We start from the raw sequence: 23,994 nt of genomic DNA on the forward strand, positions 1-23,994 counted from the left end.
CTTGCAGACTCAGCCTCTGACCTGCAAACCCTCTTGGGGCTCAGTGCCCCCGGACCTACACCCCTCCTGCCCTGAGCTCCTCAAGCCCCCCTGACCATCAGGTTCACTGAGGGCCAGTGAAGGTGGGGAGTGCAGGCCAGCTGACTCCTTCCCGGCACTGCCTCCGAGAGCCAGGCTGGCACCTCCCCTCAAAGCCCCTCAGGGAGGACAGGGCTGCTCCCAGAGTGTACTCACCCTTAGGGGAACCCACAGCAAGGAGGATTTCTGGGGTCCCCTGGCCCCCAGAGAGATGGAGGCTGGTACACCCTGCCTAGCCTGGCCCAGCCCTTTCATTCCCAAAGTGAAGTCCTTGCAGCCCGGCCCCAGGGCAGTGGCCTGGCACCCCCGCCCCAGGACAGTAGGGAGGGGCTCCTACAGGACAAGGCCCGGCCTGAGTGGAGCCCCCCCCCCCCCGCAAGCAGGGCGTCAGAGCTCCTGGTCCACCTCCCCTGAGGGATGGTGGGGACTTGGTGGCAGCCATGCAGGGGATGGGCCTCACCCGTGGGGCACTCGCACAGAAATTCATTGATTTTGTCCAGGCAGCGGCCATTCTGGAGACAAGGGCTGCTGGCACACTCATCCGTGTTGACTTCACAGTGTACGCCCTCGTAGCCTGGTGGGGGGGGGGGGTGAAGGGGCACAGTGGTCCATGAATGGCCTCAGGGAGCTGCGGAGCCAGCATCCCCACACGTGTTCTTCTGCTGTGTACCCGGCAGCATGGGGCTTGGTGGCCAGGCAGGCCCCGGGCTGCTCTCCGGGCCTCTGTGGAGGCCAGGCACTGCAGGGCCTCAGGCAGGCTCCACTCACCAGGCATGCAGATACACTGGAACTCCCCGATCTGGTCCAAGCAGGTGGCATCATTCTGACATGGGTTTGAGATGCACTCATTGACATCAATTTCACAGCGGGGGCCAGTGTAGCCCTGCAGACACTGGCATTCAAAGGAGCCCAGCGTGTTGATGCACTTGCCTGCATGCTCACAGGGGTTGGCACCTGGCGGGGGACAGGAGTACACAGCTCCAGTGAGAGGCTGCTTCAGATGCCCTGAGCTCCGGACTATTCTGGGGCATGCAGCCTACCCTGCCCTGAATCGGGCTGGGAACACCCTTCCAGCAGCCTCCACCCCCTTGGGCCAGGAACACCTGTCCAGCAGCTGTCCCCCCGCCGCACATCCCAGCCCGACGCACCCAGAGAGCACTCATCCACGTCCTGGCTGCAGGCTGGCCCCGTGTAGCCTGACGGGCAGGTGCAGATGGCTTTGCCATTGACAGGGTTAGTGTCACAGTTAGAGCCCTCATTGCAAGGGTTGCTGATGCAGGCGTCGTTCAAGTGGCAGAGCAGACCTGGGCGGGGTGGCAGCAGTCAGCAAGGTCCCCTCCCCGGCCCGGGCAGGACAGGCCTCCCACAGTCACACTGCTGAGCAGCCCCAATCAGGCCCACAACACCCAGGTCATTCCAAGAGGGTATAACCAGCGGGCCTGCCCTAGGCATACCCCTGGCCTTCATCCCTCCAGAAGGGCCCCTCTCGGGCCATCTCAGGGGGCCCTACTCCCTGACGCCTGGAACAGCCCTGCCCCCTCCAGCCTGGCACTCACCCGTGCGGCCGTGGGGACACTCGCAGTAGAAGGAGGCCACACGGTCGTGACATGTGGCACCATGGAAGCAGGCGGCGCTGGCACAATCGTCGATGTTCTCACTGCAGTCCTCACCAGTCCAGCCATTGACGCACACGCAGTTGTAGCCGCCATGCGTATTGTGGCAGGTCCCACCGTTCTGGCAGGCGTTGGGCATCAGCTGACACTCGTCCACGTCCTCAGTACAGTACTGACCTATGGGCACCGAGACCATCAGGCTGGGCGAATGCCGCCAGGCCCTTGACCACAATGTGCAGGGCCCACCTCCACCAGGAAGCCTTCCCAGGTGGACTCTTCCACCTGCCACCAGCCTGAGTCACTGCTCTGCTGTGGGCACGCTTGTCTGCTATCCCTGGACGTGAGCCTCCAGCTTGGCCCTAACCCAGGAGACCCAACCACAGGGCCAGCCAGGGCCACCCGGGGCCAGGCTACAGATGGCCCACGATGAAGAGCTGGTGCCATGTCGGTGTGGCCACTGGGGTGGGGGCCTCAGACCCTGGCTCTGGCCAGGGACTACCCCAGGTCACGCCATCCTTCCTGGCCTAGACCGGGCTCATGGGCCCCTGTCCACATGCGGGTGGTGGGACTAGTGGGGGGTGCCCCCGGCCGGTGCCCCAGCACGTGCACCTGTCCACTCTGGAGGGCAGCGGCAGTTGTAAGTATTCACGCCGTCCACACAGGCACCTCCATTCTTGCAGTTGTTTCCAGGACAGTCGTCAATGTTCTCCTCACAGTTCTGGCCGGTAAAGCCTGCGGCGGGAGGAGCCCAGGGCCTGGTCAACAGGTGGGTCCACTTTGCCATCGCCCTGGCTGGACCACAGCACCCTGCTCTGGGCAGGGTGCTGCCCCTCCATGGCCTGCCCCGGGAGGCGCACTGGCTGGGGGGCCAGGTCCTGTTCCCCTTCTTGGCGACTGCCCTGGGGTTGGTGGGGGGGGGCTCCAGGCAGAGGATGGCAGGTGGCAGTAGACATGTGGCCCCCAGATTCCTGGGGACAGAGGTGTGGCGTCCCACTTTCCTCCCAGCTGGGGCCGACCTCTTCATATCGCCTCCATGCCAGTCAGCTATTAACCTGCTCAACTCCCACTGGTTCAATCATCAACCAAGGAAGGTGCGTCAGAAACAGCCCAAACCCTTAGCTGCCTACTAATTAACACCCCTCCTGCGGTGCCTTTGAACCCCTTTCTTGCCCTGGGAGAACCAATCCCCTCCCTCGGGCTCCCCACCCCACCAGTACCCCAGGGCCAAAACAGGAGGCCCGGAAGCGCCAAAGTGCAAAGTGGACAGGGTTTTGCAGGGAGCACCCCAAACAGAAGCCCAGGACCCGAAGTCTGAGTTCTGACTCCCACGCACACTGTGGTGGGCCTGGAGTGCTGCTTCTCCGCACTCCCCATGCCTCGAGAGGCTCTCCTGTGGGGCGGGGGGGGGGGGAGCGGCACACGAGCTCCACGCATGGGGTATCCTTTGGAGGGTGCCCCACACCCCATGTCCTGAGCCCTCTTGAGCAACATGGCTGGATGGAAGGTTCCAGGCCTGAGGTCACCGGGCTGGCAAAAAAGGCACGTGAACCCAGAACCCAGGGCTGGGCCTGGCAAGCAGGCTCATTAGCTCTCAGCCAGCAGCACCGGGGTAGTCGGGTGGCAAGGAGAACACCCAGTGCCCCCCAGGAAATGCACGCACATGGCATCTGCATACAAAGGCAGCTGATGAGGTGACAAGGCCCCAGGCTCTGTGGCCAGCAGGCACATAGGACACTTCCCCTTTGCTGGGGCCGGGACATAGGCAGCTGGGGCAGTCCCTCCAGGGTCAGCTGGGCCCTGTACACCCAGTGTCCAAACCCCAGCACCCCCAGATCCTGCTCCTCCCCTGCCCCCAGGCCCCCCTGACCACCAGGGCATGCAGCTGACAGACTATGAGGTTTTTAAGCCTCCCATCTCACATCCCTGAGAGCCAAGCCATGGGGGTGGGGGTACAGGGATGTGCCAGCTCCGGCCCCAGCAAGACCAAAGGCCCAAGGCGACACAGCAAGCATCCAGGCAGCTGTAGTGAGTCTCACAACCAGCACATGGTTTCCGGGGAATTCAAGATGAGGGAGCTCTTCCCCGCTTCCCCAGGAGGCTCAAAGAGGGCAGGGGTGCCTGGGGGTGGAGGGAGCCCCAGGGAGGGCTGCAGGGTCCCCAGGTCCTGGGCATAAGGGAGATCCTGCCTCCTGGCAGATGTGGGATGACCAGCGACGGGGGTGACACCTAGACCCTATGCAAGCTTCCTCCTAACCCCACCAGACCTGCCCCTGCTCCACACCCGGGGCTGCCTGCTGGAATGCACCCCCCTCCCTGTGCCCTGGGGTCTCCCTTGGGGCCTGCCACCGGCAGCGGGAGGCACAGTGGGACCATACCTGGCAGGCAGGCGCACTCATGGGTGGTGTCCCCCGTGGGGCGGCAGGTGCCCCCGTTCTGGCAGGGGGAGGGGCTGCAGGGCACATAGGGCAGCTCACAGTGCGGGCCGGTGTGGGTGGCACGGCAGGTGCAGCGGTAGGAGCCCACCTCGTTGTGACAGGTGCCCCCATTCTGGCAGAGCCCGGGGCTCTGGCTGCACTCGTTCACATCCTGCCGGCAGGTGGGACCATGGAAGCCAGGTGGGCAGCCGCAGATGTATGAGGCCTCAAAGGGCAGGCACTGGCCGCCGTTGGCACAGGGGTTGGAGGCGCACGGGTCAGCCTGTTGGCATGTCTTCCCTGGTGGGCGAGGGGCAGTGAGGAGGTCACACAGGCCATCTGGATCCCCGTGGCCAGCCCTCCCCCAGCACCCAGGGGCAGCTTCCAGGCACCATGGAGGTGCCAGCCTGGCTCGGACCTAACAGCACCGTCCCTTTAGTCCCCAGGACCCCACGGCAGGACGTGGCCATCTCTCTGTGGACCAGGACCAAGGCTCCCAGGATACATGGCTGGTGGGGGGGAGGCGGCCTCGAGACTTGACCCCTCCAGAGCCCAGCCCCCCATGTCAGAGCTCCTGATGGAGGGACAGGGAGGAGTGGGGGCCCTGGAGCAGGACAACTTCTGGGGCTGGAGAGGGGCATGGGGACCCTAGGGTAGCGATCACCCACCCCCACAGCCTTGCCCAGATGCATAGACAGACCAGGGTCTGTGAGTGCCCGCTGCCACCCTCACCTGACCAGCCCGGGGGGCAGCGGCACTTGTACTCAGTGAGTGTGAGCAGGTCACAGGTGCCACCGTTGCGGCAGGGGGTGGAGAGGCAGGCGTTGTCCCGGGGCGTCAGGCAGAGCGGCCCAGAGAAGCCCAGGCGGCAGGTGCAGGCATAGTCTACCAGGCCACCGCGGTCCACCGTGTGGCACGTCCCAGCGTTCTTGCAGGGGGCGCTGAGGCAGGGATTGGGTGCCTGGCATCGCTGGCCCACGAAGGCCCCGCTGCAGCTGTTGACAGAAGCCAGGGTGGTTACTCACACCAGTTCCCCCACCAACGACCCCCCTCACCCAGCACAGGCATGGGCCGGGGTCATAGCTCCCTGGGGAGTGCTTGCAGCCATCGGGCCCCACCCCACCCTGGGCACAGCTGGCCTGGGCTGGGGGGTCCTCGGGGAGCTGTGATGGGAGCCAGACGGATGTGGTGGTTGCACAACACCACGACAGTGCCAAATGCCACCGCGCTATAATGCTTTAAAGTGGTTAATTTTACCTTCAATGAATTTCACCTCAATAATAAAAAAAAAAATGTTAATTGGGGCAATGGGCTGGCCTTCAAAGCCCTGGTGAGCGTGTGTGAGCACCTCGGCGAGCCACCAAGAAGGGGCCACACAGGCCGTTCCCGCCATTCCCAGGGAAGAAGAGCTCGAGGCTCTTTTGTTTGGGGGGCTTGTCTGCTTTCCCTCCCTGCTCTCGCTTCTATAACCAACATGCCTTATTTGGGTAATAAAAGAGCTTCCAGCTTTTCTGCTTTCAGCATGGATGCTACCGCAAACACACAGAGGGCTGCAGACAGAGCTGACCAGTGCCGCTTCCTTTCTGATGTGGAATTCTTTCTGCTGGGTGTGTGTGTGTGTGTGTGTGTGTGTGTGTGTGTGTGTGTGTGTGATCCCACGGGAATACCGCCCCGGACACAGTTGGCGCCCCCTCCCCCCACACTCTGCGCCCAGACACGGTCAGCCACCCTCGGGATCAAGTCTTCACAAGGCCCAGGCGACGTGAGCCCAGAGCAGACATCCATTTCACAGCAAGATAATCAAGATGTGGGGAAGAGCATCCTTCCGGAATTCTTGGTGAGCTGCCCCGGGCGGGGGAGGGGGGGATGGCAAGGGAAGATGAAGGCCACCAGGTCTGTGCCCTGCCCCAAACACACTGCCCAGGCTCCAACAGGAGCAGATGAACCAGGAGGGGCGGGCATCTCATGGCTTCCTTGCAGTAACGGGACTCAGGCATGCCACCCCCCACCCTGCCCTCCCCCAGCCACCTGTTGGCCCCACTTCTGGAGCCCAGGCCAAAACGTGCCCACCAAGGTCATCCGGTGGCATTGCCTGGAAGGCGAAGCTCATTGAAGGCTCTGGGACCAGCCAGGCATTGTTCTTCCCAGGGGCGAAGCCTCTGAGGCATAACGTGCCCCCAGCCCGCCCCCAGCCCGCCCCCGCCTCCGTGGCCTGGGAAGGCAGCCCTGACGCTACACCCACAGCTCTGGGCACCAGGGAGGCGGGGGCTGAGAGGGAGCCTCAGGGCCCCAGATGAGGAGGGAAGGGCTCTCCTGAGCATGGAAACATCCCACCTTCCAGAGCCCAGGCAAGAAGGGGCTGCCCAGGGGTGCTGGGGACCCCCACCCTCAGCAGAAGGCAGCCTGCCGGTCCTCATGTCCTCACAGCCTCCCCTCCCGCCTGCCCCAGGGGCTAGAACCACACCTGCAGGGGTGGGGTCTCGGGGTCTCAGCAACTGGGCAGTGCACCCGCCCCCCCCCCCACCTGCCCCCAAGGCCTGGGATGCATCTGTCTCCTGCAGGTTTTCAGAGGTGGCGGCAACACTTGGGGAAGGCAGACGAGGATGACGCAAAGTGACCACCCTGATCCACCGCCTGCTGCCAGGAGCCCACAGCCCCAGACCAAGTGGCTGAAGGAAAACCCGATGCCTGGGGCAGATGGGGCCCCAGGGAGGCAGCTGTCCTGGGGAAGCGGGCCGCGGGGCATGGGCTCTGGCAGGGGTGAGGGTCTCCCGCACTGCATGACTCAGGGAGGGTGGCCCTGGGCTCCAGTTACAGACAGCCTGGTCCCGGCCTAAGCAGCACAGGGAGCCAGGGAGAAGCGGCAGGGGGATGGGGGGGGCACCAGGCAGCACCTCCCCCAACCCATCAATGCCACCCATTGTCAGGCGGGAGCTGGCCACCGCTCCCACTTGGAGAAAAGGCTCTTTTTTCTTTCCCAGCCACTAACCGAGTGGCCTGGAGGTGGGTGCTGGATAGGGGGCGCTTGGTCATCAAACAGGGCGGCAGCCTGCCTTGTCTACTCCGCACCCCGACTCTCAGCCCTGCTGGCTTTGGGGGAGGGAAGCCTCCGTGGTCCCTGGGGGGTGTCCCTGGGTCCCCTCGACCCTAGACTGATCCTTGTCAGGGTGTTGGGCATCCCCCGATGGGCCGGAAAGCTCAGCCTGGATGCATACCCCAAGGCCTCCAGCCATGGGGCGGTGTCCCGGTGAATGGGCCCCTGCTCTCTGGTCACCCCTGCTCCCAGGCAGGGCTCCCGCAGGAAGACTTCGGGACAACCCACCTGGACGGGTCACATCCTAGCCAATGGGGCTGGGTTAGGCCGGCCAGCGAGGGAAAACATGCCAATAAATCAGGCGTCGTTGGTAGTGTGGACAAAGGCTGCCCAGGGAGCAGGTGCGCCTGTGGCCGGGGACGCGGGCGGCAGCTGCTCCCAGCCGGGCGCGGCGGGCCGCCAACCAGGGCGGGTGGGGCAGGAGCCAGGAGGCTCCTCCGTGGGGGGAAGCGGCCTCTGAGAAGGCCCATTGTCTTCCCCACTCCTGCCCAGGCCGGGCAGACACCAGCGTGAAGGCATGCTGCCCAGCCCGGGCTGGCTCCATCCACCACTGGCACCCCAGCTCCAGGCCAGGCAGGGCCACGAGGGGAGGAGCAGCCCCTGGAGGCGGGACAGTGGAGGCAGATGCTGTGTGGAGAGAGCGTAGGGTGCGAGGTACAACACCAGACCAGGACTCGGCCGGGAGCCTGAGCCAAGAGGAAGCACTGAGCCAGGCACGGGGTCTGGGACTGGAGGCCAGTGGAGCACCTCTGGGCCAGTTCTGGAAGCCGTCCTTCCCCCACAGTGGGGTCCCCCCAGGTCCTGGAGGCCGTCCCTCCCCAACCAAGGGACTCCCCCCAGATCCTGGAGGCTGTCCTCTTACCCACCCCCCAGCTCCTGGAGGCCATACTTCCCCCACTGTGGGTACCCCCCCAGCTGCTGGAGACCATCCTTATCCTTCCCCCACATGGACCCCCCCTCCCCAGCTCCGGGAAGCTTCCAGCCCAACCACCTCTCTCCTCTGCAGCCATGCACACCTTGCACACCTCCATCCCCACCCGTAGCATTAGCACTTTCCGGAACGATGGACTCCTGCAGCCCCCTCTGCCCACGCAGCAGACTTCCCTGGGAGGACTGATAGGTCAGGGAGGCCCCTTCTTGGACCTGGCCAGTCAGGCCTCCAGGCCTGCCTCAGGGGGCAGTGTAGCACTGGTGGGGATGGGCACCAGGCCTGGCAGAGGACACTGAACCCAATGCCTGCCGTGGAGGTCAGAGACTTCCCAGAGGGGCCCCCACTGACCCGAACAATACTTCCCGCTGACCTGCACCCCCCTCCTGGCCGGGGTGTGGAGAGCCCCCTACAGCACTCAGGGTTCCTCCCAGAAGCCAGCCAGCACCTGCGCCTCAAGACCTGCCCTCTCTCCCTCCCATCCATCCGTTGGGTTGGCCCATGCTGGCCTCAACAGGTGAGTGACAGGTCGGGTGGGGGCTCCGGGAGGGGGGCAGCTTCTGGCAGACACCCCACCCTGCCCAGCTGACAAGCGCCAAATGGTTGATGGGGCCTGTTGTCACCGGCCTGAGCGGGCACACTTTGTTCCTCAGTATTTCCACAGTGGGGCTCAGGGCTCCGCCCCCCAGCGTCCTCTCCCCGCCCAGCGCCCTCCCCTCCCCCCCAGCGCCACTCCATAGAAATGCAACTCCAGAAAGCATCCGGAGGCAGATGTTGCTGTGACCTTTCACCCGGGACTAATTCTAAATTGTGCTGTTTTCCTAAGCCAAGCGGCCATCTGCCAGCCCTGGGGGACGGACTGGGCCTGGGACAGGACACAACAGCTTCCCAGCCCCAAACTAGGAGAGAGAAGGGGTGGGAGCAGCCAGGGGTGCTGAGTGGGCTCTGCCCTCAAGGAGTCTGTGGCCCCAGGGTGAACACGGGGTGAGCACAGGGCCTGTGCCTTGGCCAGCTGGGGGGGGGGGCGGGGCGGAATTACGTGGAACCCTGTCTGCGAGAGGAGCCCGAGAGCCCCCAGCAGAGGCCTTTCTGGGGCACAGCTGAAATGCAGTCCCATCAGAGGAGGGATTCCCCATCCCACTCTGCCCGCCTGGGCCTCAGTTTCCCCTGAGTGTAGCAGGCTGGCCCCTCAGAGGGCCCTAGTGCATGTCACCCGGCGACCCAACCATTAGGGCAGAGGGGATTCACTGTTGCCAGCGCTGGATTTGTTTCATGCGTGATTTACCGCATCCCTGGGAATGTGTTTATTGAAGCTGCTCAGTTACATGTTTAAGGAAAACTGTGGAGACCCAGGACGACCCTGCACAGGAGGACCCACCCTGCCAGGACAGGAACATGGCAGCAGTGCTCGTGTGCAGGGCCAGGCAGGGGGTGGGAGGCCTCCAAAGGTGCCTCCTGATGCAGTGAGGGACAGCCTTCCCCACCCCACCGGGCAGCCTGAACCCCGGCTCCTTGCTGTAAGGACCCATCTGTATGTAATCAGACCTCCCCTCCTTCACCAAGTCGACCTGTCCCCAGCAGAACGACCCCTGGTATAGCAGGGAAGGCCTGCTCCCCACCCATCTTCCTGCCACCATGGCCACCACAGCTGCATCCTGGCAGCAGAATGGTTACCCCAGAGCAGCACAAGGGGGTTAATTCCTCACCAGACCCTTGCCCCCAAGCTGCCTGCCCTCAGGGAGGCCTGGGCAGGGCCTGGGGGGTCCTGCCTGCCACCCTAGACACTCCCTAGTCCCCACAGGGCCCTGGCTCTGCCGGCAGCAGTGTGCCTGCCTAGAAGCCCCCTCCCCACATCCCCCTGCTGCCACCTGAGCCTTCTGCCCAGGAAGGGGTCTGGGGCCCTGCTGTGTGGGGGCCAACCAACTCAACGATCTGATCCTGGAGTCTACTGGTGACAATGGGTGGGGAGCACGCTGGCTCCTGCCCCTCCCAGAGCCCCATCCTGTGATGCTCAGCAAAGGCCCACCAAGGCCCATCGCTTTCCACCCAAACCATGGACACGGGTCACAAAGCTAGGGCCCACCCATCCCGGGCAGCTTGGCCAGGAGTTTGCGAGCGCCTCCTGGCCTGGGGAGAAAATAACCTCCCATGTCCCCACCCACCTAAATGGGGTCACCTGTGGACTGGCGGGAGTGGGGGGGTGGCTCTTGGCCACATGGGCAGACTGGGGACAGAGAGGCATCAGACCCCAGGTCCCCAGACATACGGCCATGAATGATGGGGTCAGTGAGCCCAAGTCTTTCTCTAGTCAAGGCTGGGGGGGGGACGGTTCCTGGGACCTCAGCCCCTCCCTTGGGCAGAGGCCAGTCCAAGGCCCCGCCACCTCCACCTCAGGGGGGCCATCCGTCTTCAGGAGGCATTGGCTAGGTGATCATGTGCTCATTGCAGGTGGGGAGCTGGGTGACCTCTGTGGGCTTCTCCCAACTGTGCCTGGTCTGGGGACCTGGGGTCCTTTCCAAGTGGGAACAAGTGGGACAGCTCAGCTCTGGGGAGAGATGTGAGAACCAGGACAAGGGAGCCCTGGTCCCCTGCCCTCACCCCAAAGTCCCCAGACCAAGAGCCAGAGCATGAAAAGTCCTCAGCTCCTCCTGTAGGGCCCGGCCAGCGCCTCTGCCTGCTCCAGGCCCCAAAGATAGCCCTCTGCAATCCCCTCCCCACCCCCACCTCGACAGCACAGGTGGGGGTGGGTAGAGCCGGGCCCCTGGCTTCCAGGGCCTCAGGAGAGGCCAGGGGGCAACACCCTCCTCCCAGGCCAGCAGGGCGGCAGCAAGCAGTGCAGGGCAGCTGAGGGTGTGCAGCCTGCCCACCGCGACCCAGGGTCCAGGCTTTCCGGCCCCAACAGCGGCTGACGGTCCTGCCGGCACTTTGTCTGGAATCTTTTCCCTGAGCTGCATCTTTGGAAGGTCTAAAATATGCTGGGAAGAGGAAGTGCAGGAAAAGCACCGGCTTCCTTCCCTGGCCCTGGGGGAAGCCCTTTGTGTGGGGGATGAATCTGCCCTCCTGGGAAGCCACCTTTCCCACCACAGAGAAAACAATGCCCCCGATGGCTCATTGTCCCCATGTCACTCAGAGCCACCCCACCCTGGACGTGGGAAGCAAGCAGCTAGCTGTCTGAAGGGAGGGAGGGGCCAGCGTGGAGGTCAGCAGCTGCCTGCGATGGCCCAGCAGCAGGGCACGGGGTAACCCTGGTTGGCACAGCCAGGAAGAACAGGGTCCTCCAGGGTCATAAGAAAGCTCTGTGGTAGTGAGGCATGTGAGAAAAGTCTGCTGTCCACCCCCCACTCAGAGATCGCACCCATGGTCCCCTCAAAATTCAGCCCCAAACTAGAGGCAGGGCTGAAACATGTGTCCTCTCCTGGGCTCTCCCCAAGGCCTGCCGCTCCCCCCGCCCCCGCCAGCCCCTCTGCTGTCAAGCGGGGCAGAGCTCAGACCCACACCCCCAATCGCTCAGATGCAACGAAGGAATCGACAGACTCACGGGGCTACTGGGAGGGCTTAATCCAAAACTCGATTAATTAAGTCAGTGATTGCAGACTGAGCTCCCCACCAAAGCCAGAACCAATTCTGGCAACTTCCCACCTCTGCTCCCGGGAGCAGATGCCATTTCAGGGGATGTGGAGAGAGAAGGCCACATGGTGATGGCCTGACCCCCTGGCTGGTCAGGGCAGACACTCAGGGGTATCTTAGCTCCTGCCCATCGTCTGGGGAGGTCACCAGGGACCCCTCACATAGGTTCCAGGATGATGGCCCCAGCAGCCTCACCCTGCTGGATTCCCAGGATGGCCCTGCAGGTACACACAGGGTCCGATTCACAGACAAGAAAACCAGGGTTCAGGCACATTTTCCCACGGATGACCTGGATTAGAATGTGGCTCTTAACCTCTCCTGCTGCCAATGGTGGCCAGGAGCTGGTCACCCAGAGGCTGCCAGAGCAGGGCCACCCCCCTAGGGGCAGCCAAGGGTCCAGCAGGAGCTCCATGGGTAGAGGAGGAAGGAGTGTGTCCTTTGCACCCCAGATGCCCTGCCCAGGAGCCTGGGCTTCTCACCTGACCATCTGATCTAGGGCCCAGAGGACTGGAGCAGACAATGCATTCTTATATCCCACAAGCTCAGCTGGAAACACAAAACCCCGGGTGGGGGCTGGGGTTCTGGGTGAGAGGTCTGGGAATCAGGAAGCCTCCCAGCCAGCCAGCAGGTGGGACGCTGCTGGGCCCCGGCTCCTCTGCAAGCCCTGTCAGCAGGAGGGTTGGTCATGCGGGCGCTGGACCCCCGGGGCTCCCGCCCCCACGTGTTCATGTCCCACCTGTATGCATGCACCGAAGCAAGCTCACGCCCAGCCTGCCCCCCACTGCACGCCGACGAGGCTCCCGGGACACCACAGGGATCCTGGCAGAGCCAGCGGTGGCTGCCTCTGGCTAAGCCGGACCACAGGCACATGCTCAGTGTGGCTCCAGGGGTCACCCCCACCCTGCACTGTTCACCAGCCCCTTTCACACTGGCCTCCTCTCCCCACTCAGGCCCCCACAGACCAGGCCCCACACCCCTCAGGTTTGCGCACTGGCTGTGGTGCCCTAGGACACAGCAAATGCCAGAAGACAGGACCCGGGCTGGCCTTGAGGAGGTGAGGGTGGGACCTTCACAATCACCATCTGGGGACACCCAGGTGTCCTGGGACAGCTGGCACAGGTCGAGGGCCCTCTGGAGGCAAAGTGGGAGGGGCAGGGCCTGACCTGCCCTAGCATGACCTCGCCCAAATGCTGGGGCAGAGTTAGTCTCTGAGACAAGGCCTTGGAGTGTGAGGAACCGATGGGTTCCATCGGGGGAACGGGGTGGGGGGCACGTGAGACCAATCCACATTAGAGCCACGTGTGAACCCACACAGATGCTGACTTAGGAGAACCCCAGACAGGTGGTGAGGGCCACACCTTCACCTGCCAGGGCTCTGTGGGGCACTTCAGGGGGCTCAAGGCGCCAGGTCCCCACCCTCCCTGATGGAGAGGAGCTCGGGGAGGTGAGGGGGTCACCCACTCCACAGCACGCACCAGCCTCCAGCCTCCACCGCCTCCACGTCCGGCTCTGTGCCCACCCCCACTGCCAGCCCAAGCTCAGGTGTGCACCTCTCAGTCCTTGCCGAACACCGGTGTGGAGCCAGAGCGGAGCCCGGGCCCTGGGCCTCCAGGGGGACACTGCCTCGCTGAGCCCCGGGCCACAGGCAGATGTCTTGACGTGTGGCCCGGCCTGGCCTCCCCACCTGGCTCCCAGCAGACGGGCTGAGGCCGCCCTGCCCTCCCTGCCCTCATTCTGACCACCAGACAAAGGGAGGGGAAGTTAAGGGGGGGAAGCCCCGCCCTGTGAGAGCCAAGGCCCTGTCAGACAGGTGGAGGCGCCCTCCAGCTGACCCGGAAGGCGCAGAGGTAGTCAGCTCACCCAGAGGGAGGGAAGACGAGGCCCCAGGGGAGGGGTGATGGGCGGCAGGACCATCCCCACCACAGGGCCTGAGCTCTGCTCTCTTACTGAAAAGCCGTCAGGGAAAAACACATACTCAAAACCCTGGCTTCTTCCCCAAACCTCTCATTTCCAGTAACTGCAGTTTCCGCTCACCAGCAAACGACGCAGAGGAAATGGTGGGAGGCAGGTCCCCAGCCCCAGGACGGGCCTGCTGTGCAAGCCTGGACAGACCTTTCCAGAGGCCACCAGCTGCTGCTCCCCCTGCCCCTGAACTTCGGGGACTCCTCCTAACACCCTCGCCCCCACCCCCTTGCCCCTGCCCCGCTGCTCCTCTGCAGCCTGGCCCGACTGGTGGGGGGCCTGTGCGGCTCCCTCCCAGCAACTTTCTGTCCTGGGCCCCCAGCTTGGCACAAGTGGGGGCAAACAGGACCCTGCCCCACCCCACCCCCAGCAGTCTCTGGAAGCCAGATGGTTCACAGCTCACAGCGGGTCTAGCCAGGCACTGGGTTCTGGCTCCTGGGCAGACGCCTGTGGCTCAGCTGTGACACAGACCGGGCCACGACCAACCGAGGGGTGAAGGCAGCAGGAAGCCAGCAGCTGAGTTACTGCCCAGGCCAGGACAGGTCTCCAGGGGATGGAGCAGCCGAGGGCCGGAGGGCCCCCGCCGTCACTTCCTGCCATCCTGCCGCATGACCCCCATGTGGCTCCCAGAATTCTCAGGGTGAGTGGGTGGGTGGGTGGGTGGGTGGGGGTGTCTCACAGGTTCTGTGGCCACTCAAACCCCAGCCGTCCCAGGCCCGCTGCTGTCACAGGGGGATGAACATGACCTCTGCTTGGCTCTGCCCGTTGGGGAGTAGTTTGCTCAGGAAATCAGCAGTGTCAACAGAGCAACAAGAGGACCGTTTAGCGGCTTAAAACCCCAACTAAGTGCAGCACTGGGGACGACCCACCACTGATGGCCACACACCCCCTCCCCAGGTAAGCAGGGACCACTGGGCACAAGGTCTCTCACCCACTCGTGAGAATGTGGCCAGGACGTGTTCAGCCCCAGGCCCACATGGCACACGGCCACTTCTCTGGTGAGCATCTCTGTGACCTCCAGCCGATCATAGTGGCACCCACCCGGCGCCCAGCCATCTCTGAGCCACCTGTGTATGCGTTGCCAGGCGAGCTGGCAGGTATCCCGTGGGTGGTCGAGGGACCCCATCTTGGCAGGGTGAGCTCTCCGGGTGAATGGTCCAAAGCAGCATTTGGGCCAGTGCTGTATGGGGCCTCCCACATGGAGGCCGGGCTGGGGGCTGGCAGCTGTGTCTGAGGGACGCTGGGGTTTGGGAACTGCAAGTGTGCAAGCTGGGCTGCCCCCCAGCAAGGCCCACTGGAAACCAGGACCCCAGGTGCTTCTTCCTGGAAGCTGTGAGCCCCACAGAGAGCTGCCTCCGTTGCTGGGGGAAGGAGGGCCTGGGTCTGACCTCCATAGAAAGCCCCCAGCCGGCAGCCCAGGAGAGCTCAGGACCCATAGCACAACAAATGGCTGTGGGGGCTGGAGGGGGCAGGCTGCCTGCTGAGGGAGGCTCCACCTTCCCCTCTGCATCAGGGAGGAAGCAGGGAGAGGACTTCGATTATCCTAATTCACTCTAAAGTGCTAATCACTTGCCATCCTGATCCCTGCTGAGCCCTGCCTGGGCTTGGGGGGAAAGTCTGGGGGCCACCTTTGCCAGAATGCTGCCCTCCTAGGAGCAGTGGGTGCAGGGTCAAAAGAACCACTCAGTGGGGAAACAGCAGGGGGAAGTTTCTGCCCCAGAATTCCACGGGTCTCGGAAATGCACAGAAAGAACCCCCCCCCCCCCCCAGGGGATGAGTCAGGATGCTAACACTTCCAAGTAGGCCCAACCAGGAGCCTCTCAGCCAAGGGCCCCCAGCCCACTCTGCTGCCCTACAGAAGACATGGGGCCTCCCTCAGCCCAGAAAGCAACTGGAGGGACTCCACCTGTGTCGCCAAGCAAGGGACCAGGCACCTAGCCCCTCTCACCCTGTGTGGGGCTCAGTGCCCTCAGTAGGGCCACACCTGGTACCTCTGAGCTGACCCTGAGAATCCAGGAAGAGACTGGGAAGCAGTCAGGGGGTGCGGCTGGGGACCAAGGGCCCCAACTGTGCTCCTGCCCTCACCCTCTGCTTGGGGCTGTGCTGCCTGCTGACCTATCCCGCCCCTGTGCTCGACACCCACCCCCTACCCACCCCACCCCCCATGGATGCAGCCCAGGGCTGCAGCAGGCCTGGCACATGCAGGCGGGGAGCCCTCCCCACAGCACCGAGTCTTTCAGGCAGTGGGTGATGAACGCACACACTCTTCTCAGGCCTGCTGTCTGCCCGGGAGTCTGGCTTTGAAACACTGTGTCTCTGCTCCCACATGGTAGGGCCTGCAGCGGCCTTGACACTCCCAGCACCTACTAAATGCTCTGTCAAAGCCCTCCTCCACCACGTCCCTGCAATGCCAGCTCCGCAGCCCCATGTGCCTGGTGGCCCGTGGGAGCAGAGGCTGCAAGTAAACGTGGACCCTGAGCGGGCTGGGACCACGGGCGTGTCCAGCTTTCCTGGGCGACTCCCCGGGGACACGCCAGGGGCACTAGCACTGCTGGCTGGTCACACAGGTCCAGAAAAGAATGCCAGTTTTTCAGGAAGCATTCCAACACCCATTGCCCCCACCTCCTGTGAATGTCAACCCCAGACCGTAAAGGACCTGGGTGCTGGTGCCCTGTGCCAAGCCACCCGTGACAGTCCCGGGCAGGCTGTGCCCTTGCTAGGAGGGCAGAAGCCCTGACGTGGTGTCCAGGCCAGGTGGGCTCACACAGACACACAGCAGCCGCCAGGGCGGGACAGGAAACATCCAGGACGGGTACCTCCAGAGATAGGGAGCAGAGCAGGCCCTGCTAGGGCTGAGCCGCAAGGACTGGATGCACTTTGCGGGGCCAGCCCAGGGGAGGAGCACGCAAGGCTGCAGAGCTGGCACTGCAGGGGTGTGGCGGGAGGAGGGCCATTATGGAGCACTTAGTAGGTGCTGGGGGCAGGCAAGGCCAATGCAGACTTGATGTTTCAGAGCCAGAGAGCAGCCCTGAGGGGAGAGCAGGGGCCGGGGTGGGGGGTGTAGGGCAGGGGGCAAAGCTCTGGAAGCAGACCACGCTGGTGGTGGCACAGCCTTGTAAACGTATTAAATGCCCCTGAATTGCACACTTGCAGTGGCTGAAACAGCAACATTTATGATGCATGTGACTGATCCTGGCACCCCCAAATCTACCTGTCAACCCCCGTGTCCTCGGAGCAGGGCAGGGGGTCAAGGTCCTGAGGAGACCCAGAAGCCTGTTCAGGGAGGGCCTTCCTGGGCCTGCCTGCACTCCTCCAGGACACCTGGGGATCTCTAGCTCCTCCCCAAAAGGCACTCCTTTCCCTGCAGGGAACCCAGAGCTTGGCCCCAGACTGGTAGAACCTGCCCTGGAACCTGCCCTGCCGCATGGCCAGGCCTGACTCCCCAAGGGGTGCCCTCGGCATCCAGGGCTTTACAGGCCCATCCCCAGGTCCTGCTGGGACACTGCTGGGGGGCGATCTCCAGGGGCCACCAAACCCAGCTCCCTCACACACAGAGGGAGAAACTGAGGCCCACGGAGGAGATATGTGTCTGAGGGGGCACAGCCAAGCAGAGCCAGGCTGGGCCCACGTCTCCCATCAGCCCTGTCAAGCCTCGGCTGTCTCAGGGCACTTCAGGACCAGCAGACACATCCAGACCTACAGTCATGATACCCTAAAGCTGGCCGCCCCCTGAAGCCTCTGGGAAGTTATGGATGTGCCTGAACACAAAGGTGAGGGCTGATGTAAGCTGGCTTCAGATCCCCACCCCCACCCCGGCCTCTCCCCTTGTCAGCCTCAGTTTTTCCCACCTGTAAACTGGCTTTAAAGGAAGAGACAAGCAGAGCTGGCCACCCCCTGGAGGGGGTGTGGGCCAGTTGAGTAATGTCTGCCAGGGGTTTTATGAGGCCGGATAAAAGCAGCTGTCTGTGCGTGGAGTTATTACTGTTACGTTGTTGAGGAAAGCAATCTAGATGCTCAATCAGCTCTGCAAAGCCACATCCTTTCACTATTTATAGACAAGACATGAAACAGGAAAGGTGCCCTCCCCACCCCAGAAGGGTGCAAGCCCTGGGCCCAGCACTGCCTGGGGGGCCCCACCGGCCAGCCAGGCTCCCCTACCCGCCAATGGCACAGTTAAGAGGGGCCAGTGCTGGCTCCCGGGGGGTCCTGGCTCTATGCCCTGGTGCTGGGGATGTGGAGCAGGGTCATCCCGCGGGCCCCTCTCCTGCCGCCAGCTGCTGGGGGTCCCCACACCCAGACCGTGCCTCCCGCGTCCCGCTGAAGGGCTGCTCCTCCGTCAAGTGCTGGCCCGGCTCCACCCTCTTCCTGCTAAGGGCATAGTTTCCTTTCTCTTTTACAAAACAGATATTTATTTTCAGTGGGAAAACTGTTAGCTGCTGTTCAGGGGCTGGGCCTGGCCCCAGGAGGCGTCCTCCTTCCAAGGAGGTATGTCCTTGACATCTCCCGCACAAAGCAGGTGGGTAGAGGAGCGGGTCTGGCTCACACTGGGTTAGGTGTCTAGCACATGTGTTTCTACCCGGGGCCCGGAGGCCCCAGCAAGGCAGACGCAGAGGAAACCCCACAGCAACTGTGAGCGTTGGCCTGTTCCTCCCCCAAGACTCCCAGGTGACTCAGTGGAAACTGCCGACCCAGGACCCAGGTGACAGGAGCCCAGGGCCGATGGCCAAGTCACTTCCCCCACCCCGCCCCCCAGCCTCTGAACCTCCTCTTGGAAAGGGAAGTCGTCCATTGGCTTCCTTGAACAGTGGCCAGGGACAGCTTGGGGCCGCGGTTAGGATCGCAGGTGTCGGGGACAGGGAGAGGCAGCGCCAGGTACCACTCTGCACTCCACAACCTTGGTAGGACACCCATGTGGTGCCACAGGCTTGCTAGGGGCCATGTCAGGCCTGGGTCGGGCTGCCCCGCCCACGGCGCTTACCTCTGCCTGACTAGTCACACCCACGTGCTGTCGTCTGCTGCCCCACAAAGTCACCTCCACGAGGGCCGGGGCTGTCTGACCTGAGCCCCAGAGCCGACGCCCAGGGCACAGCCCAGCACGTGGCGGCACTCAACAGCCTCTTTGGAAAAAAGCAAAGAGAAGCACGGGGCAGAGCCAAGGCCATGGTGATGAACGCCTCAGAGTCAAGGAGCCCTCCCCAGGCAGCACCTCCTGGGTTCTCTGAATTAACTCATCCACCAACTAAACATTCGAGAATGAGGATCCTGAAACCAGCCGTGTCAGCTCAAAAGGAGAAGGCAGGGAGGCCAGAGGGGCGTGGACCCTGGTGGCGGGGGCCTGAAGCTCGCCGCTCTTATGCAATCCCCGCACCATGGCAGAGATCAAACATGGGTCAGCCGCATATTACAGATGGGGAGTCAGAGTTCAGGTGACCTGATGACCCGGGGTCACAGACCTGGTGGGTGGTGGGGCCAGACCTCAAGGATGGGATGATCCCAAGCTAACGGTCACCACCGGCCACCCAGCTGGCCATCCCTCCCAGGTGCTCACCCTGCTTCTGCGATTGCCTGGAAGACGCCCCAGGGGAGGAGACTTCCCTGCAGGTAGGGGGACTCTCTTAGCCACTCTGGGGCCCCAACGCAGGTCCGGGCAGCTCCTCTGAGCCTTTCACACCGAGAATGCATGCTCACCCGGACAACAGTCCCTTCAGGCCTCTCCCTCCCTCAAACAAAAGAGGGGCCCCACTTGAGCATCCCCCCCTGTGCACTGACAGGCCTGGCGAGGGCTGCGATGACCACCTTGGGCCCACCTGCAGGGCCACCGCATATGGCAGCTGTCCAGAAACAGCATTCTGCCCATAGGGACAGGCAGCCCTTGGTCTGCCATGCCTCAGCCACCTGGTGACATCCTGGGAAGGCGTTCACACCAATCCTGAGCCCTGCAGCCACCTAACAGGTGGCTTCTGGGGGAAGGTTCCTTCTTTTTGGGGTGGAAACATGATTCACCAGGTACTAACACGCTTGGCCCTGTGACACCACCGTTTCCCACATCTGATCCATAGGGAGCCAGCAAACCAACCCAAAACATCAAAAAGCTTCCTGAGAGTCCAGGATGAGCACTACAGAATTAGAACTCATACTCTCAGGTTGGCACCCTAACACCTTTGAGAAAAGAAGGTGCTTTGCTGCTCAGCCAGGAGAGTGGGGCCTCCCACACTGGCAGATGTTCTGGGGTCTCAAGGGAACAGAAGGTCCCAGCAGAGGGCACAGGCCATGGGGCAGAGGGAACCACGGCCCCTCACAGCAGTGGCCACAAGTGGCCTCTCCATGGCGGGGCCTGGCTGGAACCCTGTCCCCACTCTGGTCCCTGGCCTCCAACACAGTGCCACCCAGAGGTAGGGCCTCTGAGGATGGTGCTTCCGTTCCGCCTTTTAAGTGGATCTGTGGGGTGTGCACAATGGGGTCTCTGTGGGCCGAGTTTGGCTGAGTGCCAGGCGGGACTGAGGCAGGCTTCCCGCCAAGGAGAGGGGGGAGCACCAGGCCCCGGGGAAGAGACAAGGCCAGCACCCAAGCCCTGAGCAGTGGCCAGGCTTGGGCAGGCAGGCTCTAGGATTGAGGGGCAGGAGAACATGCTGCACTATTGCCCTGTCCCCTTGAAGTGTCTCACTCCAATGCCAAGGAGGGGGCTGCAATAGCCTGCACCCCAAGGCATCCCCTTGTAGCCCAGGCTCAGCCCCCAGACACCCCAGTGTCCCCTGGGGCTGGGCTGTCCCTGCTCCTCCTCGGTGGCAGAGATAGGAGACCACTCCCACCCTCCCCAGCACAGCACCCCTCCTGCCTTCCCAAAGCGCTCGGCAGAAGTACAGAGACCCCCCCCACGCCCCATGGGTGAGCGGGCAGCCAGAGCAGGCACAGGGCCGGCGGGAAGGGAGTCGTGCATTCTGGGAAGCCACGCATAATTAATCACACGGCATTAATCCGCCTCCCAACAATAGCCGCTGCGCTTCCCCTGAATCCCAGCTGTCGGTCTCTGAATGAAAGGAAACAAGATTTAGGGCATCAAGCGTCGGTGAGGCTTCTGGAGGAAAAGAAAAAGGCCCCAAAAAAGCAAAAAAAAAAAAAAAAAAAAAAAAGTAGTGTGCATTCATTAGCGTCTGACAAAGACACAATCCTCTTTGTCTATTAAACTGCTCACAGACCTGTTTAATTGGCTTCAGTTTGGGGAGGGTGGGGGCAGCGAAGGAGGGGCTGCCTGCCCACGGGCCAAGGGTTGTCAAGGGAAGGGGCCCTCGGCAGTGGGAATGCAGCACGCTGAGGAGGACCCAGGACCGGCTGGGGAGCCCTTGCTTCCTTTGTGCCCCCCACCCCCACCCCCGCCCTGCGCCCCGGCGGGAGGAGGGGACCTTTTTCCAGCCACCAAGCACCACCTCATAGTCCCATCAAGGAAGAAGTCAAGCTGAAGGGCACCAGCCACAACAGAAAAACTTTGGTGAGGCCGCTGCGCAGGGGCAGGCAGGGCACACAGGCGAGGGTGCATGGGCAGGCAGGGTGCGGACTCTAACAGGACTCCCCGCCCGAGGCGGGGGCGCCCCCGCAGGACACACACATTCCCACTCCAGCTGCGGACCAGCCCAGCAGGTGATGGGCCGGATGGCAGCAGGGCTGAAGCTACAGATGCCAAGACAAAGACCAAGCTCTGGCAGGTACACTCCCACCCACCCCTAACCTATGAGATGGGCTCCCGAAGAGTTCCCCAACCTCACCTGAGGTTGGAGAGGGGGTGCTAGAGGCCGCAGAGGGCCCAGAGGGGTGGGGCTGAAACAGCCCATTTCTGTGAGGGTCAGCACTGGCTGATCTTCGGGAGGCACCCCTATGGGCAGGGCTTCTCTAAAGGTCCACAGCCTCCCCTGGCAGGGCAGTCGTTTCTCAGAGACTTTAGGAAGAAACGGGGTGCTGGGAATCCCCACCTAGCACCCCAGGAGTCCAAGGTGGTGCACAAGGCGTGCTCGAACCTCCAGCGGCCAGACCAGCTCCACACGCAGCATAATTGCTGGTGATTAAGTAATTGCCAGACTTTGTCCAATAAAAGTAGCACGTGACCGCGCCCAGCCTTCTGGGCCATCTCCAGAAGACAATGGCCTAGTGTTCTGTCCCTGCTGGCCCCTGCTGCAGAAGGCAGGGGCTCTGCTCCCGACAAAAGCAACAGGTCCCCACAGGGGCGCAGGGGTGCGTACTCACACACAGGCTTCTGTGCCGTTGAGGAACACTTCACACTTCCCGCCATTCAAGCAGCTCTCACTGGGCTGGGAACATCGCAGACCTGGGAGGGGCGAGGCAAGAGATCAGCCTGGGTGGCACAAGGGCCCTCAGCCCAGGGAAAGGCCCACCCCAAGGGGTACAGCAGCCCCTCACCTAGACAGCTCTGCCTCATCACGGGGTTGCTGGGGGCAGGGGACCTCAGGAACCCTCCCAAATGGGGACCCCAAAGGGCTTCCACATTCTGCCCAGAGTTCTGTAGTCAGAAACGGGGAGGCGGGGGGAGGGCAACAGGTTGGCAGGGTGGCAGGTGGACAGGTCATGCTCCATATGGGCCAAGGAGGCCTGAAATGCCATCTGGACAACAATGAAGGGAATCTGAGATGTCCCTGGGCCACTCTTCCAAACTCTGCACCCCCAACCCATCTTCAACGGGGAGCCCAACTGGGCTAGGGCCCCTATCCAGCCACCAAGATTGTCTTGCAGTTCAAACATGTTCTGGGAGGGGGCGGTGCTGAGGGGTGGGGTGGCCACACTGCCCCCCACCCCAGCTCGTGGGAAAAGGCGACAGCTGCAAAGCTCAACGCCCCGCCCGCAGAAAAAGCGCCAGCCTCGGAATCAGAGCAGCCCATTGTCAACAGGGCCGCCTCCTGGGGCAGTGGGGCTGCACCTCGGGGACCCGGAGCCGCCTCCAGGACACCCAATACCTGCTCTGCGTCGGTCACCCCCAGATACACCCAGGGGAGGAGGATGGAGATGCCCTATTTGGAAAGAATTCGACCCCATTCCCAAGAAGGGATTAATCCAGTCGTTCCCTCCCCGTGGTACCAGCGACCTGTGAATTAAGCCCCTTGGGGGGGGGGGGTGCAGGTACGGGATGTGACTTGGAACCCCACCTTCTGGAAGCAGGGAGCTAATTCTCCCCACGAACTTTCAGGGGAAGAGAGGACTCAGTCACCACCGGATCCCTGATGTGAAGTGGAGAGAGAAGCGTTCCTTCTCCACGGCCTCTCAGCCCTCGCTACATTTCTAAACTTGAACTCCGCAAAGTGAAAGTCAGGCCGGTAGGGGCTGGGTGTTCCGCACCCCGCACCCCCCCCCCACCGGCAAGCTGCATGGGAGCGGGGACGGGGGTGGCGATCGGGCGTGGGAAGGGGGTGCTGCGTCCTTCCCTCGCCAGCCCTCCCGAGCGCTGAGGCCGCCCGGCCCCACCCGCCCCGCATTGCTCCGTAAGGGCAGCGCCGCGCCTGGACCCCACGCTCCGCGCCCGGCATCCGCGCCCGGCATCCGCCCCCGGCGCGGGCCAGAGGCGACGAAAAAGATAAATGGTCCCCAAAGCAACAGGAAACCAAAACCGACTCGATTCAAATCGAAAAGGAGTAGGCAGCCAGCCCGCCTGCCCCGGCGGCAAGCCCCACGCGTGGCTGACGGAGGGCGAGCCCAGGGCTGGGCCCGCCGGGGTCCCAGGCGCTCCGAGCGCCCCGCGCCCGGCTTCCTTCACACCGGCTCCGCGCGCGGGCGGCGCGAGCCCTTCCCGTCGGTCCTTCTCCTGCGCCCGGGGTCGCCCCGCGCCCCTCTCCCGCCCCTGCCGCCGGCTCCGGGCCGGCCGGGGCGCGCGCGTAGGCGCCGCCAAAGTTTCCGGAGGGCGCAGAAAGTTGCGGGCTCGCGGGCGGGCGCCTACCTCGTGCGGCGAGCGCGGGCAGCAGCGCCAGGCAGAGCAGGGGAGGCAGGAGCGGCGGCATGCCTGCCCGCCCGCTGCCCGCTGCCCGCGGCGGCCTCCCGAGCCGGGACAGCGGGGCTGCCGCGCACGGGGCGCGCCGGACGGTCCCACGAGCGGCGGTGGCGGCGGCGGCGGCGGCGGCGGCGGCGGCGGCGGCGGCGGCGGCGGCGGCGGCGGCTCCCGGCTTCCCGGCGGGCGGGCGGGCGGGCGACGCGGGGCCCTCGCGGCCTCGGGCCCGGCTCGCGCCCCGGCTCGTTCCTCCGCTGCGCTCGCGCCCGTGCCCGCGCCCCGCGCCCCTGCGCTCC

The 23,994-nt window shown here is 63.6% G+C and overlaps 1 protein-coding gene across 1 annotated transcript in view; it reads right to left on the bottom strand.

The window, feature by feature from the left end:
- Positions 1-23,788, bottom strand: part of NOTCH1 (notch receptor 1) — a 43,539-nt gene extending 19,751 nt beyond the window's left edge. The window contains exons 1-9 of the mRNA XM_072778712.1: positions 23,651-23,788; positions 21,952-22,033; positions 4,838-5,100; positions 4,067-4,405; positions 2,301-2,423; positions 1,635-1,868; positions 1,227-1,382; positions 847-1,032; positions 539-652 (exon numbers count right to left, since the gene is read on the bottom strand). Coding sequence (XP_072634813.1) covers positions 539-652; positions 847-1,032; positions 1,227-1,382; positions 1,635-1,868; positions 2,301-2,423; positions 4,067-4,405; positions 4,838-5,100; positions 21,952-22,033; positions 23,651-23,711 — 1,558 coding nt within the window. The 5' untranslated portion in view covers positions 23,712-23,788. The remainder of the gene's footprint in view (positions 1-538; positions 653-846; positions 1,033-1,226; positions 1,383-1,634; positions 1,869-2,300; positions 2,424-4,066; positions 4,406-4,837; positions 5,101-21,951; positions 22,034-23,650) is intronic.
- Between the last annotated feature and the right edge of the window lie 206 nt (positions 23,789-23,994).

Source organism: Canis lupus, chromosome 16, assembly GCF_048164855.1.
Source record: "Canis lupus baileyi chromosome 16, mCanLup2.hap1, whole genome shotgun sequence".
NCBI classification, from domain to species: domain Eukaryota; kingdom Metazoa; phylum Chordata; class Mammalia; order Carnivora; family Canidae; genus Canis; species Canis lupus.